The 14,097-nt window shown below is 38.6% G+C and overlaps 1 protein-coding gene across 2 annotated transcripts in view; it reads right to left on the minus strand.

Annotated features, from left to right (window-relative positions):
* Nucleotides 1-14,097, minus strand: part of SH3YL1 (SH3 and SYLF domain containing 1) — a 55,917-nt gene that overhangs the window by 29,488 nt on the left and 12,332 nt on the right. Inside the window, exons 2-9 of one of the 2 annotated variants that reach the window (XM_054194534.1) lie at nucleotides 11,624-11,734; nucleotides 10,512-10,625; nucleotides 9,959-10,023; nucleotides 6,697-6,809; nucleotides 3,985-4,113; nucleotides 1,857-2,001; nucleotides 1,095-1,167; nucleotides 315-371 (exon numbers count right to left, since the gene is read on the minus strand). In XM_054194534.1, coding sequence (XP_054050509.1) covers nucleotides 315-371; nucleotides 1,095-1,167; nucleotides 1,857-2,001; nucleotides 3,985-4,113; nucleotides 6,697-6,809; nucleotides 9,959-10,023; nucleotides 10,512-10,625; nucleotides 11,624-11,734 — 807 coding nt within the window. Of the gene's footprint in view, nucleotides 1-314; nucleotides 372-1,094; nucleotides 1,168-1,838; nucleotides 2,002-3,984; nucleotides 4,114-6,696; nucleotides 6,810-9,958; nucleotides 10,024-10,511; nucleotides 10,626-11,623; nucleotides 11,735-14,097 lie in introns of both variants that reach the window. The other variant, XM_054194533.1, reaches the window with a different exon arrangement.

Consider the following 14,097-nt stretch of genomic DNA (forward strand, 5'->3'; position numbering starts at 1 on the left):
GGTAACGCAAAACAGTTTTATTATTTTCAGTGCATTTTTCAGTGCAGAGCACTTTCAGTGCTCTCTGAATAACGCAAAAGAACTTTTGCTGTTCAGAAAAAGAACGTCGCTGTTGGAATTTAAAGCCAGGGAATAAGATTCACATTTATGAAATTTTTTTCAGGACACCATACAAGACCTGAATATCATTTTAACACATGGACAATAAAGTAAAATACGTACAGCTAGATATTGTTAGATGCCTTTCAAAACACTCTTAGGACTTCTCAGATTCCATACTGCATTAATACAATATGTGTAAGCTTAGTACTTACCCACAGAGGCATAATCATTTGGAAGTTCAGGATAAAGTTTGTTTGTATTCTTTTTAGCTGAAAGAGAAAATAAAGTAGCAAATTATATGATATATTAACATACATTGTTATATTTCATATACTGCTTTTCTAATACTTGTTCAATAGTTATAAAATGATTGTAGTTATCTACAGAGCCGTACAGAAGAAATAAATAAGAACTTTGCCTTATATCCTTGTCGAGAGAAATAAATCAAGTTAACAACAGGAGCTACACAGTAAAGCCTTGCTTTCCATGAGAGCACTTTGGTAGATAAACTGTCATAGAGCGAAAACTCTACCTCTTCTGCTCTACTGTAAGACCTCTACCTATTAAAACATAATGACAACCTGAAAAAGAAACTAAGTTTTCTAGAATCCAGAAGTTTCTAGAAGTAGGACTAGCAGTTTCTAGTAGGACTGTTCTTTTTACTAAGAAGTTTCATCGTACCACTGGGCTTCTACATATCCAATAAACATGAATGTTTCCTTTGAACTACTACATGGTTCTGTAACTATACAAACACTATTTCTACAGAAAATCTGTCAGAGAGAAAAGGTTTGTTTATATAAAACAAACAAAACCTTTACCCTGTATCACTCATGGCACTATCCCAACATGTTTTCAGTGTTTGCCCAAGGAAGAGTATTAACAGAATATTTTTATAGAGACAGCTACTACTATAATAATTGCATAACATTCATTAGGCTTTAATGCTCTAATTTTATATAGAGAATAATCATTATCAAAAGGTTTTTAACCTGGTGGTGTTGGTCTAACAGTGGGTTTAGGTGGCTCTGGTCTTGCTGATGGTCTAGCAGGTGGGTCATTTACCTAAAACGTACAAATTTTTATAAAAAGTTGCATTACACCTGGAAGTAGATTGTAAGTTCAGAGTCTAGAGGTATGTCAAGTTACACTGACAAAAAAATAATTCACTCTTTCTCCACTGAAATTGTATGAACTCGAGAAGCACACTAAAGAACTAGTGACATACACGACTGTAAATTCACCATGGGTTTAAAAAAGATGAAAGTAAATGATTGTCTATCAGTAACATCAACATCTACAAGAAAACACTTTCTATAGTCTTAGTATCATATTGTAAATGTGACTGTTTGAATGGAAGACAGAAAAAGTAGATAAATGAAGAGTATCCACATCAAACCTGGTATGCTCATTATTTGCAGATTAACTTCATTAGGAATAGTAAAACAAACTTTTCTAATCATACCTCATATTTGATTATGCGCTATTATAAAAAAAAAAACGATATACTTTGTTATTCTGGAGGATGCAAAGCAAAACCAGCAACGTTCTTGTCCAGAGGAGCCCACCGGGGCAATACTTGAACGAATCTATCACTCACATGCAGAATCTGCAATGTGTTATGCCTTTAAGCATCCAATAGAGAAGTTACAAATACCACGTGAACATCAACATCACCACTGACTCGGAACAGTTCAGGACCAGAAAGAGCCTATGTGAAAAAGAGGTGCACAAACCCATCTTTGTTCCCTTACAGCTTTTCCTGGGTTATTTTTTTGCTCTTCGTTTTCATATACTTCAGTGAAGGATGCTAGAGTTTCATAAAGATCATCTGCTTGAGCAGGAAAAGGCACATCACCAAGCAAGATGGCACTTGCACGAATATCCTGCCCATAAAACCTGATACAAAAGAAAAGATGCCAGGTATTTGATCATCATTACATTTCAACATCTAGACAAATTCACCTTGTGCAGACGTTCCCCCCGCCTCCTCCCTGTCCCTGCATTTCTCCTACTGATCATCTATTGAGCAATGACAGAACTAGTTGAACGCTGTAAATTTGCAATGATAAGTAATTGTAGCAAACCTGAATACCTACCTACCACCTTATTTCAAAACGATCTTCACCAGCAATATTCTGTTCCTACTCACGTGGTATGCATCAGCTAGACTATTTGAAAGCCAATCACACAGCAAACTGAAGAAACACACACCACTTTTGCAAAACATTGTCACAGATTCCTTAATGATGTACTAAAATTCCTTAATTCATTGTAACCTCAGTTTTATGAATGGAGATAGCTAAAAGTTACTGACATGCTGTCATTAGAATCAGTATTAGTCTTTGCTGATATTAGCAGAACCAAATTTTTCATAAACACAGAACATACAAATGCAAGATACTCAGAGGTTCCTTGGATTTTAAACGTAATAGGCTGCACAAAGGAAGCAGCATTCCATAAACTGGGTATTTTCTCAAAATCAGTGGTCTAAACCAGATTTTTTTTGTTTGTTTCAAGTGGCCTAAAAGAATATTTCTCATTATGCAGTAAATACCTCAATACCTATATTCTACAATATTGTGCTGGGTTTAGATGGCAAGGTTTTGGTAAGGGGTGGGGCGGCAGGGGTGGCGTCTGTGAGAAGATGCCAGAAGCTGCCTCCACGTCAGATACAGGCAGTTCCAGCCAGCTCCAAGAGAGACCCACCACTGGCCAAGGCTGAGCCCATCAGCAATGGTGGTAGCACCTCTGTAAAAAAAGGGGTAAAAAAAAAAGCTACACAACAGCAACTGGGAGAGATGAGTGAGAGTACGTAAGAGAAACAACTCTGCAGACACCAAGGTCAGTGGAGAAGGAGGGGGAGGAGGTGCTCCAGGCACTGGAGCAGAGATTCCCCTGCAGCCCCTGGTGAAGACCATGTTAAGGCAGGCTGTCCCCTTGCAGCCCATGGAGATTCACAGTGTAGCAGATATCCACCTGCAGCCTGTGGAGGACCCCCCGCCGGAGCTGGTGGATATGCCTGAAGGAGGCTATGACCCCATGGTAAGCCCGTGCTGGAGCAGACTCCTGGCAGGACCTGTGGACCCGTGGAGAGAGGAGCCCACACTGGAGCAGGTTTGCTGGCAGAACACGTAACCCTGTGGGGGACCCATGCTGGAGCAGTCCATTTCTGAAAGACTGCACCTCATGGAAATCATCCACACTGGAGCAGTTTGTGAAGAACTGCAGCCTGTGGGAAGGAGCCATGTTGGAGAAGTTTGTGAAGGACTGTCTCCCATGGGAGGGAGCCCACGCTGGAGCAGGGGAAGAGTGTGAGGAGGAAAGAGTGGCAGAGACAAGGTGTGATGAAGCGACCTCAACCCCCATTCCCATCCTCCTGCGCCGCTCAGTGGCAGGAGGTAGAGTAGCTGGGAATGAAGTTGGGGGGAAGGTGTTTTTGGCTTTTTCATGTGTTCTTTTTTCTCATTATCCTACTCTCTTATTAACTGTCAATAAATTAAATTAATATACCCAAGTTGAGGGTTTTTTTTTGCCCAAGACAGTAATTGGTAAGTGATCTCCCTGCCTTTATCTCAACCCATAAACTTGTCATATTTCTTCTCCTCCCATCTTCCTGAGGAGGAGGAGTGACAGAGCAGCTTGGCTGGCATCTGGTGGCTAGCCAAGGTCAACCTGCCACAGATATATAAACTCTAAATACTCAGCATCATCTCAATACCCGTTGCAAGATGTCTAAATTGAAGAAACCCTTGGCCCTCAAGAAACTCTGAACTCAGCACAGTATGTTCGCACAACAAACTCTTTTTCCAAATTGAATGTGCCCTAGTTCATTTTGTCACTATGCCTTCACTGAATCTTCTAGATTTGAAGAGAACTTACTTGCGATTTGTTTCTTTCCTTTCAATTAAACAGGTTCCTTCCAGAGATACACCTGCAAACAGTCCTCGAGATTTGCAGTATGTATAGACAGCAGCAGAGCTTCTCAGGGCAACATCCCCTTCTAAGTTCCTAGAAGGAAAAAAATTTTGGTTTACATTCTTCAATATGGCTTTGCAACATGAATAGCAATGTCTTTTTATTTTAATCCCACCAAAAGTCAGCAAAAGCTTCACTTCCCTCTGTTCTTGAAAACTGTATTGAATATATTCAAGTGGGTCAGACTTGAAATCCTTCTTCAGTTCTATTTCAGACAGGACCAAGTACAAAGTAATTAAGTTGTTTGATAAGGTTTCCTCTGAATAACAGAGCAATGTTGCCTCATGTGAATGCTCCACGTTATACCTCCTCTTGCATTCCAAAATCTGAAAATGATTAACCCATGTTTGAATCATGTTTTAAAATGATCTGATTATGTTTGTGGTGACTTGGAATTCCATTCAATATATCCAAATCGTCCTCGATTTTACGGTGCCTAAAACAGCACAAAATAATTCACGTAAGGCCTTACCAGACCTCAATAGAACTGGAAGATTACAATTTTTGTCTTACACAGGACTACACAATATTTTAGGTTTGAAGATACCTCATCAGTCAGACAGTCTTGCCAACCTCTTGCTCAAAATGGATACAACATCAAATTGAGATCAGGTTACTCTGGGTTTTGTCTAGCCAGTTTTTGAAGATTTCCAAGGACAGTTTCCACACTCTGAGCAACCTGTGTCAGTGCTCAATTATACTCATGTTGAAAATTTTTTTCTCATATCCAGTCAGAATTTTCCTTGTTTTGACTTATGACTACCATCTCTCACTCTCCTGCTATGCACCTCAGTAAAGAATTTGGGTCTATGTTCTTGGTGATCCCCTGTTGGGAATACAGCCTTTTAGAAGACCTCAAGGTCTTTTCTCCTCCAGGTTAAACAAGCTGAGCTCCCCCAGCCTCATCGTTCAGGTACTCCAAGTCCCTGGCCACCTTGGTAGCTGTTCACTGCACACACTAAAGTTTACAAACTTCTTCCTTGTACTGCAGGGCCAAAACTGGACACAATAATCTAGGTGTAGTCTATGAAGTGCCAAGAAAAGGGGAACAATCACTTCCCTTATCTAGTAGTTACAGCTCTGTTGATGCAGCCCCCGACACTGTTCACTGCCTTTTCTGTCAGCATGCTCTGCTGGCTCAGCTTACTGTCCACCAGGACCCCGGCACCTTCTCCTGCCTACATAACTGCAGAGGGTTCATCTAACCTAAGGTGCAGAATTTCACATTTTTCCTTGTTTAATTTCATGAGATTTCCTGTTGGATCCTATCTCTACACTCTCTAAGTCCATTGCTCTGCATGGCAGCCCTACCCCAAAATGTACTGGCTGCACCCCTCATTTGGTGTCATCCACAAACTTGAAGAGGATATTTTGCATCTGCACCTCCAGGTCACTGATAAAAACATCAAGTGGGAGAGGTCCCAGAATAGTCTCATGAGGAATTCCATAGAAACCTAGTTTCTGAGTACAACATGAGTCATTTACCACTATTTTTCAAGCTTAAGGATCCATTTTTCACCTATTCACTAGCCTGTCCCGCCCTGACACGCAGGCCACAATGTCCCAGCTTGGACACAAAGACACTGCAGCACAGCACACTGAACGCCTCTGCAAGGCAGATGACATTCGCTGCCCTCCCCTGATCCACAGATCTCTGTCATCTGTGGAATAGATATCATCTTACCGCTTTTATTTTGTCAGAAAAGATAACACCTCACCAGTAAAAACTTCATCATAAAAGAAAAAGGTCTCAGAAGGCGCATGTTCCAGGAGCACTGTTTGAGGCACCTGGGCTTGGTAAGCCTAGGGAAGAGAACCTAACATCAGGGGGAACCTAACAGCAGCCTTCAAGTATCTATGAAAAGGCAATCAAGAATATGAAGCCAGGCTCTTTATAGCAGTGTATGGACATCAACTGGACATAAATTGAAACAAGAAATGTTTTGACTGGATGCAAGGCAAAACTTTTCACCATGAGGACAGCTGAGCAGAGAGCAGGTTGCCCAGAGAGCCTAAGTAGTCTCCATCTTTGGATTTTTTTCAAGACCCAACTGGAATAAAGGCCTGAGCAACTTGATCTGAAGACATAACAGACCTTGCTTTGCGCAGGAGGTTGAAGTAGAGATCTCGTAAGGTCTCTTCCAAGTTAAATTATTCTGTGATTATATCATCTCATCCTTCAAAGTAAGCTGGCTTAACCACTTAAGGTTTAAAAGTAATTATTTGGTGTATTTTTTATTTACTCTCAGGCAGAACCGCGGTGACAGAAAGCACAGACCCATAGGTTAATGACAATAACAGTTCAGTCAAGCACAGTAGCACCTGTACTCTTTATTGAGTCTAGCCAAGCAGTCTCCTGAAGAAAGAGAATAAATCTCAGAACACTTTCCTTCTAACAATAAATGCCTTTATCAGAGGTAAAAAAAAAGGGCAACAAGCAACTAAAAAGGCATAACACAAGAACAATAAGGTCCAGTCAACATACAGGTTGCCCAGGTTGTTTTGTAACATGTCAAAAAAAGCCACATCAATGTTTATAGTTTTTAAAGCTATCTTCAATATTTAACTCTACCCCACATTTAAATTTACCCCATATTAAGAAAGTATTTTACTCACCTCCCCAGAGGTCCAATTGCCACAGTAAGATTTCCTCCAAGTGTAAGATTCCCTCCTTTGGCGAAAGCCTCTACTGCTCTTTCATGATTCAATATTATCACTAAGTCTGAAACCTACAAAATATCAAATAAAGTACTATGTTTTTTAAGAAGAAAGTTAGAACGGCAAGGGAGAAGTATTTCCTGATTTGCATGAAAACAGGTGGGATTATTGAAGATATTCCCTTCCACAAATGAAAACCACCTCTCTATTTATCAAGGTTTTAATTGAAGTGAGAATTTTTCGTTCTCTCTGAGAATTACTTCTTTTCTTGTAAAGGATTCTTTTGAATGAATTTTCATAACAAGGTTGATTATTTTTCTGCAAGGTATTTTGAAACTAAAAATCCTTTCACCTACTTTTTGACTGATTTTTTCCCAAATGATGATATGGTCAGTATGTGATAAACAACAGTTATAACAGAAACCTTATTTTAATTCAAAATTTCCTAATTAATTAATTTTTATTTTGTATGTTTTTTGCAAACAATTACGAAGGCATTTTGAGATGTGAAGAGAGATCAGATTAAGAAAATAATTTTGATCCTTCCCTAGTTGAATTAATAACAGGAAGACAGAACTTTACAGTAAACAAAAATTACTGTCCAAACAGTAAACAGCAAAAATGATACAGGTTTTCCTGTTATTGACAAAATTTTATTTTCTTGACAGAAAATTAAGGGTTCAATATGAATTAATATTTAATTTTTAAGACTTGAATATATGAGATGTAGCCAGTTTCTTCAAGAAACTATTAAACCAAATAACTGAAGAGCTAACAAAGTCTTTTTGAGAGATTCAAATGCAAAATGGAAAAAAAAGAAAATCACTATTTTTAAAAGACTTTATTTGTCTGGATTGTGACACAAAATGCACATATCAAAGAACTTCTACTACTATTTAAATCGATGCCTATTACCACCAGTACTGTAAAGCTACAACGGTATTCTACTTAACAAATTTCAATGAAAATCTCCTACAACTCTTTTCCCAATCTACGAAGCATATTAAAGAAGAAAAAAGCCTTTCAAACGCACAGAAGATCCTATAAAGATCACTCTATAGCTTACCTGAAAGCTCAGTAAACACACTACATATATTAAAAAAACAATACTGAAACAATACCAGTTTGTTCAACAGAGTAGATTACACTTTTGTAGCTTACTGTGATGGATTATCTTTTCAACAGATAACTTGAATACCCAAGGACTTCCGTGCCTGATCTTTCATCTGATGGACTTGACTGAAAGCCAGGTTCAGAAAAAACTTGCAACTTACCCCAAATTCCAAACAGTGACAGCAGGGAATACAAGAGGAAATACCAGATTATTTGCAAAACAAGGCTGTCCCAGAAGTATCACACACAAGTAAAAGAGGTCTTTGTTATTAGCCCCCTGGTAACCTCCACCCCATCGCAAACAAAAGATGGCTGACACGAGTAGTTTCATCCATGGATGAAGAGGAGAATGTCATTCAGGATGCTGCTACCTCATCTTACCCATTAGGAGGATGAATCCATAGCTAAAGCTAAATGAATCCATAGTGAGAAAACCTTCACGAAAAGTATTTAGATGAATTTTAAAATTGGTCTTTAATTTGAGGTACCAAGTTGTTTCACTTGGAAAAGCATGGAAATACTACAACTTATTTCCTTCTTCTTGTTTAAAACCACTCATAAGCACCACTACAACTATGCCAACTATAATCTCTCCTACAAGAATAAAATTCAACCAATTTCTACAAGGTTTATGATTATATATGACTAAAAGAATGATGAAATTGGACTCTGGGGTCCTAAGCCACTTAGGTATTTCTGAATAGCATCTCCTCTCTTGAAGAAGTAAATAAGATTGTGTTATAATAATGCCAGTAAGGAAACAGTATTTTGTAAACTGACTAAAATTTCAAATGAAGGGCACAATATTTCTCAGAAAAAACACCCTCCCAGAAATAGCTTTTGTATTGAAATTATTTGAGTAAGTATCAATAGGAAATGGTTACATTATCTAAAATATCAGATGGAGATGATTAAAGGAAAAGTTTCACAGATTGAATGTGAAAAGTCTGTTTCATTGTCTTAAAAGCAAAAAAAACCGCACGCAAGCCCCATAACCAAAACCCAAACCCTGGGGCTCAAACTCAATGTTTTGTAATGTGTTTAGATCCTGTAGTAATGAAAACCAAAGGAAACTCCTTACAAAAACTAATGATTTAGTATTTACAGTGTCCTTTAAAAAGCGCACAGTAAGAATGCTTGAGATCACATAGTGAACAATGAGGATACAATAAAATATTGATCCGCTGCTCGTTATGTGAGTGCTGGCTGACTGGCTGTCAGGACAGGGATAGCTGGGTAGTTGTAGGAGACACAATGGGGGCTGGCGTGGACCACCCAGATCAGCTATGCATGGATTCTTCAGAAAAGTAGGACACCTGTAGCAAGAGATCTTGTTGGCAGCATACCGTTACTTTGATTTTCTTTGGGAATCATCAGAATGGAAGCTAAACAGAAAGAAAGGAGAAGGACAGGACTGAAGGCTAGGGTGGGAAGGAGGAGGAAAGACAGAAACAAACAAGGGTGAAGCAGCTGTGAGGAAGAAGAGATGGGAAGCAGAGGCAGAGCACTGTCAGGGCTCAGATCAACAGGATTTCTTGGAACATGCTGAGAGTCCCTTACTTTAACCATTTCTGCTGGCTGGAAACTGGCTCATTTTCTGTAGCATTCCTTCAGAGGAGGTACCACCAGCTTTGGTGTTCCCAAACTGAAGGGTGAAGTGGGAAATGCATGAAATACGGTAACGTTAGCTAGACTCCATTTCACTCTACCTTCAATTCTTTTCAGTTTCCTGGCAGATGGAGTCCTTGTGCTCTTTAACAAAGAATTTGATACAGTATAAAGTACAGGATACTTTTAATTAACTCCAATTGGCTTACGGTGAACACTGACAGGAAGCTTTCCATAAGGGAAAAAATTCAGTCTGCTCAAAGTGAGAAATCGAGAAAATAGCTGTTATGTCACTTCTTTTCATTTAAATCTCTCCAAGCAATTAGACTGATAGGACCAAACCTCCAATTTTGTTTGTCTTGTATGAATGAATTTTATAATAGCTTTTTTACACAGAAAAATAAATTCTACTATCTCACTAACATTCAGATCTTTGTCAATGCATTTTAATTTCTTGCAAAAGAAGTTACCAGAAAGTATTTCAAATGCAAAATTATACCTCAATTCCAATTTCAAATCCACCACCAACGCCAGCAATTCCTATTGCAGAAGGAGCAGACCAGGCTGTCATGCAAAACAAGACAAATTTACAGATTTTTTACCACACTTTACAGGAAATACTAATTTTATTATTAGAGTTAAAAAACGTTAACAAGTTCTCTATTTAAAACTATGTTCAAAACCACTACAATGAAATCATGTAGCTATGCAGAAAGAAATTTAAGAAATACAAACCCTCATGATCTAAACAAATCTTTGTTACAAATTACTTATCATACAGTTGTCCATAACTGGATATAATTCATTATTCTAATGAGTTTTAAACTATACACTTTTATATTTCATCCTTTTCTACGAAGACACCGAAAGCATTTACATCTGGTCAAAAGTAGGTAAAAAATTTTGAAAACAGCTTTCAATCCAAACATTGTCACCTACTGGCTTGAATCCTCACACATCTTGGGCTTTATGCCATGAAAAGAAATAATGAAGAAAATGTTTGTTTTCTTTTTAATTCTCCCATGAAGTACAAAAGGAAAATAGACACTTACTTCCATTAGGAAGACGAGCTAATACAATTCCACTTCCGCCTCGAGCAGTCACCAAAAATCCCGCCTTGATAACGGACAAAACTGCAAGGCCTTTGGCTTTAGCTATTACATGAGCTGAAACAGCAAATTCATTTATTCAAGATCTTGTAAGAGAATTTCTAGAAGGAGAAAATAAAACTCTATATTTAGCAATTTTGAACACATGTCAAACAGTTGAAGCAAAAGCTTAAAGAAAACTGGAAAAAAAAGAAAAGCTGAACTGACAATGACACTTCCACGCCATAGTCAACCACAAAGCTAGTCACAGGTCACATTAGCCTCCACCCATCTCTACACTGACACAACTGCTTCACCCATCCCAGTTAGTTTGCTTATTGCCACGAATATTGTGTGTGAGTACCCTTAGAAAGACAAAGAGACAGTGAATAGTTGACATCCACGTCTCTACAGATTTTTGGAGGAGTCTGAATTTAAATCACAGTGACACACAGCAGCCTAATTAGCTTATATCATTAGCCAGTGTTTGTGGTAAATAAAGTGTCATCATTCTGCAACTCATATTACAGTCCTTCTGGAACACAATAGTTATAAATTCAAAGCCAAAACCAGCAACACAAGATGAAGGAAGATACTAGGAGAAACACAGAATACCAATTGCAAAAACAAAGAGGACAGCAGCAAATAAGAGTGCTTAATCAGTATCAAAGGAGAAATGTATCCTGATCTTTTTCCTTCAACTTACTTTCGTACAGCTAATTCTAATAAACACAGATATTCAAGAACTAGAGCTACTCTTCCAGGTTCTCCCTTAAGAACAGGTATTCACAGGGTGAGCATGACGCGGTCCACCCACCCCAGAGAGAAGCCTTCCTGTGCAGATATCCTGTGGTTGTGAACATGCAAAAGATCTCTCCCAGAAAGTAATGTCTGCCTAGAATACAGCAAACCCCTTTACTTCCAAAAGGTTTTCACAAAAGTTATGGCACTCCAGATCTTCATTCCTCTCTAAGTTATGGTCAGTGAAAACAGAGGGAATTGGTAAAGAAGAGCATGACTGCAACACAGGGGAGTGCTGGAGGTTTTAGCTGAATCAAAACATTTTCTTTACTCACGAGGTATGATTTTATCGGGTCCATTTCTGGAAGTTATTTCTGTAAATTCTCGTAATATTTTAGCTGCCTTTTTAGCTTCTGACTTCAGGTTGGAAGGTATAGGGTTATTCACTGTAAAACATGAAAGAAATAAGAAATTATATCTATGGTCAGTTTAGGATAGCTCATAAAAATAGAACAGTGTAATTTGTATGGGAAAAGTGATTCTTTACAAATAAAGAGTAAACACCACAAATGGGGAAACCACAAATATAAGAAATGATCTTCTGCATCAGACGCACACTTCGTCCCTGATAGTTGTAATGGAAAATGCCACTTAGGAAGAGCGCACAAGCCCAGTTCTTTTCCGCAATCTGTTCCCCTTGTGCTTCCTCAGAATCCACTGATAACAGCAAGGATGCTGGAGATACATCCTCAGTTGTTCCTGTCAGTATTTATTTATGGGCTTGTTGCATATGAATTTGGCAAACCTGCTGATAATCTTTGCCTCCAGAACTTCTGCAGCAGCAGCTCAGAAATACTTAATCTATTCTAAATTAATCTAGTAGTTACAGTGAATGACTGCTAGTTCAAGTCTCATGAATTCTGGTAAACAACTACTGCTTTCAACTTATCCACTACCTTCATGCTTTTATAGATAGTCACAGCCCCCCAGCCTTCTCCACTCCTTCAGGAGTCTCAGCCTCTCAGTCTCTCCTCAAGGAAGTTGCTCCATCACTCTGCTCACTCTAATTGCTCTTCTCTGTACCACCATCAACTCTGCTGTCCTTCAAACTGGCAACTGTTGACCAATGAACACTAAAAGGTCAACATCTCTTCAGAAGATTTTTCTCTTACAGAGCTAAACTTGCAGTGTGTTCTGAATGCGAACAAAATTCTGTTTCAGACCAAGAAATTTCCTTTAGTAATCGACTTCCTGTTGAAAGGTTTACCAATATTTTCTCTCCAATGTGATCCAACATAAGCACCTCTGTAGATTTCAGCTGAGGAAAAAGCAGGGACTAGGGACAGATTGTTTGCTTTATGAAGCTGTAGACTACAGTAGCAAACACAAAAAAATCTTCAAATTTACCCCCCAAATCCATGAGATCATAAATTCTACAGAAGAGTGTTGATTCCATTTAGATCTACCAGATCTGCTGTCATTAATCAACTACTGAACAGAATCAAGTATTGTAAGATATTAATATTCTGCAACAGTATAAATACCACTTTATGAATTAATAGTAATGCTTCACCTGTAGATTTGCAAAATGAGGCCTTAGTGTAGATAAAAAGATATGACCTAGTCTTGATTCTCACATCTACTAAAGCCTCTCAAAGCTACGACTTAAATTATTCTTGTTTTCCTGCCTGAACATATCAACACCTACCATTTCCAAGTTCATCAGCAACAAATTGTCTCAGTAATACATAAATACATTGTCAGAGCAAAGATGCACCTAGCCTCATGTCTTGTTCCTGAAAAGAACCAGCGACAGTATTTCAATAAAATTCCACTGTTCTTAAATTCACAAACACATAGAAAAGACTGTGCATAGAGAAACAACTTTCAGTCAAAAGTCGCCAAGTTTTTTAATTGGTGTTCCCTGAACATTCATTCAGCTCTTCTCTCTAGGCAACATTCCCACCCAAAGCCATGAAGGTGAGGACTAAATACATTTTGAGATTAAATCAATGAAACTTGGAGAGCAATTCAGCTCAGACTGAGTGAAACGCCTAGCCGCAAGTCAGCCAAGTTTCTGTCCAGGTTCCATTGACTAGAATAGGAATTACGCCTCTACTTTTCAAAGTGAAGTGTATTCCTCTAGTATGTCCTCCAAGCAAGAAGAAAGATTCCCAGAACAAGAGAGATTTTGACAGATGAGTCTCTGACCTAGCTTCCCCTGTGAAAGCTTGTAGCAACATTTGGCTTTGGTGAAAATGCAGCAGGTATAACATTGGAGAGTTTGAAGTGACAGCAGACATCACAAGGTTGTGCAGAAATATCAGTCTCTCTGGGAACAGAAGGAAATACATGCATAAAATGCAACAGATTGTAAACTGCACTGCGGTAACAGAGAGACATACTAATTCTGTCCTAATCATCCCTTCTGTTTGCAGAAAGTTAAGATGATGGCCAAGTCCCTGGTGTGTGAAACAGTAGGGGAAGGTGAAGTCCTAAACTCTTAAGATCTCAGGACTTCAGAAAAAAGCTATTGGCACGGCAATTTTCTTTGACTATTACGGCACTAAAACTGTAAGCCACTGTCATGGTTTAACCCCAGCCAGCAACTAAGCACCATGCCAACTAAGCACCATGCAGCCACTTGCTCACCCTCTACCCCAGCAGGATGGGGGGAAGAGATGTGGAAGGGTAAAAGTGAGAAAACTCGTGGGTTGAGGTAAGAACAGTTTAATAATTGAAATAAAATAACAACAACAACAGTAACAATAATAATAATGATAAACTGTAATGAAAAGGAAAATAACAG

Source organism: Rissa tridactyla, chromosome 3, assembly GCF_028500815.1.
Source record: "Rissa tridactyla isolate bRisTri1 chromosome 3, bRisTri1.patW.cur.20221130, whole genome shotgun sequence".
NCBI lineage: Eukaryota > Metazoa > Chordata > Aves > Charadriiformes > Laridae > Rissa > Rissa tridactyla.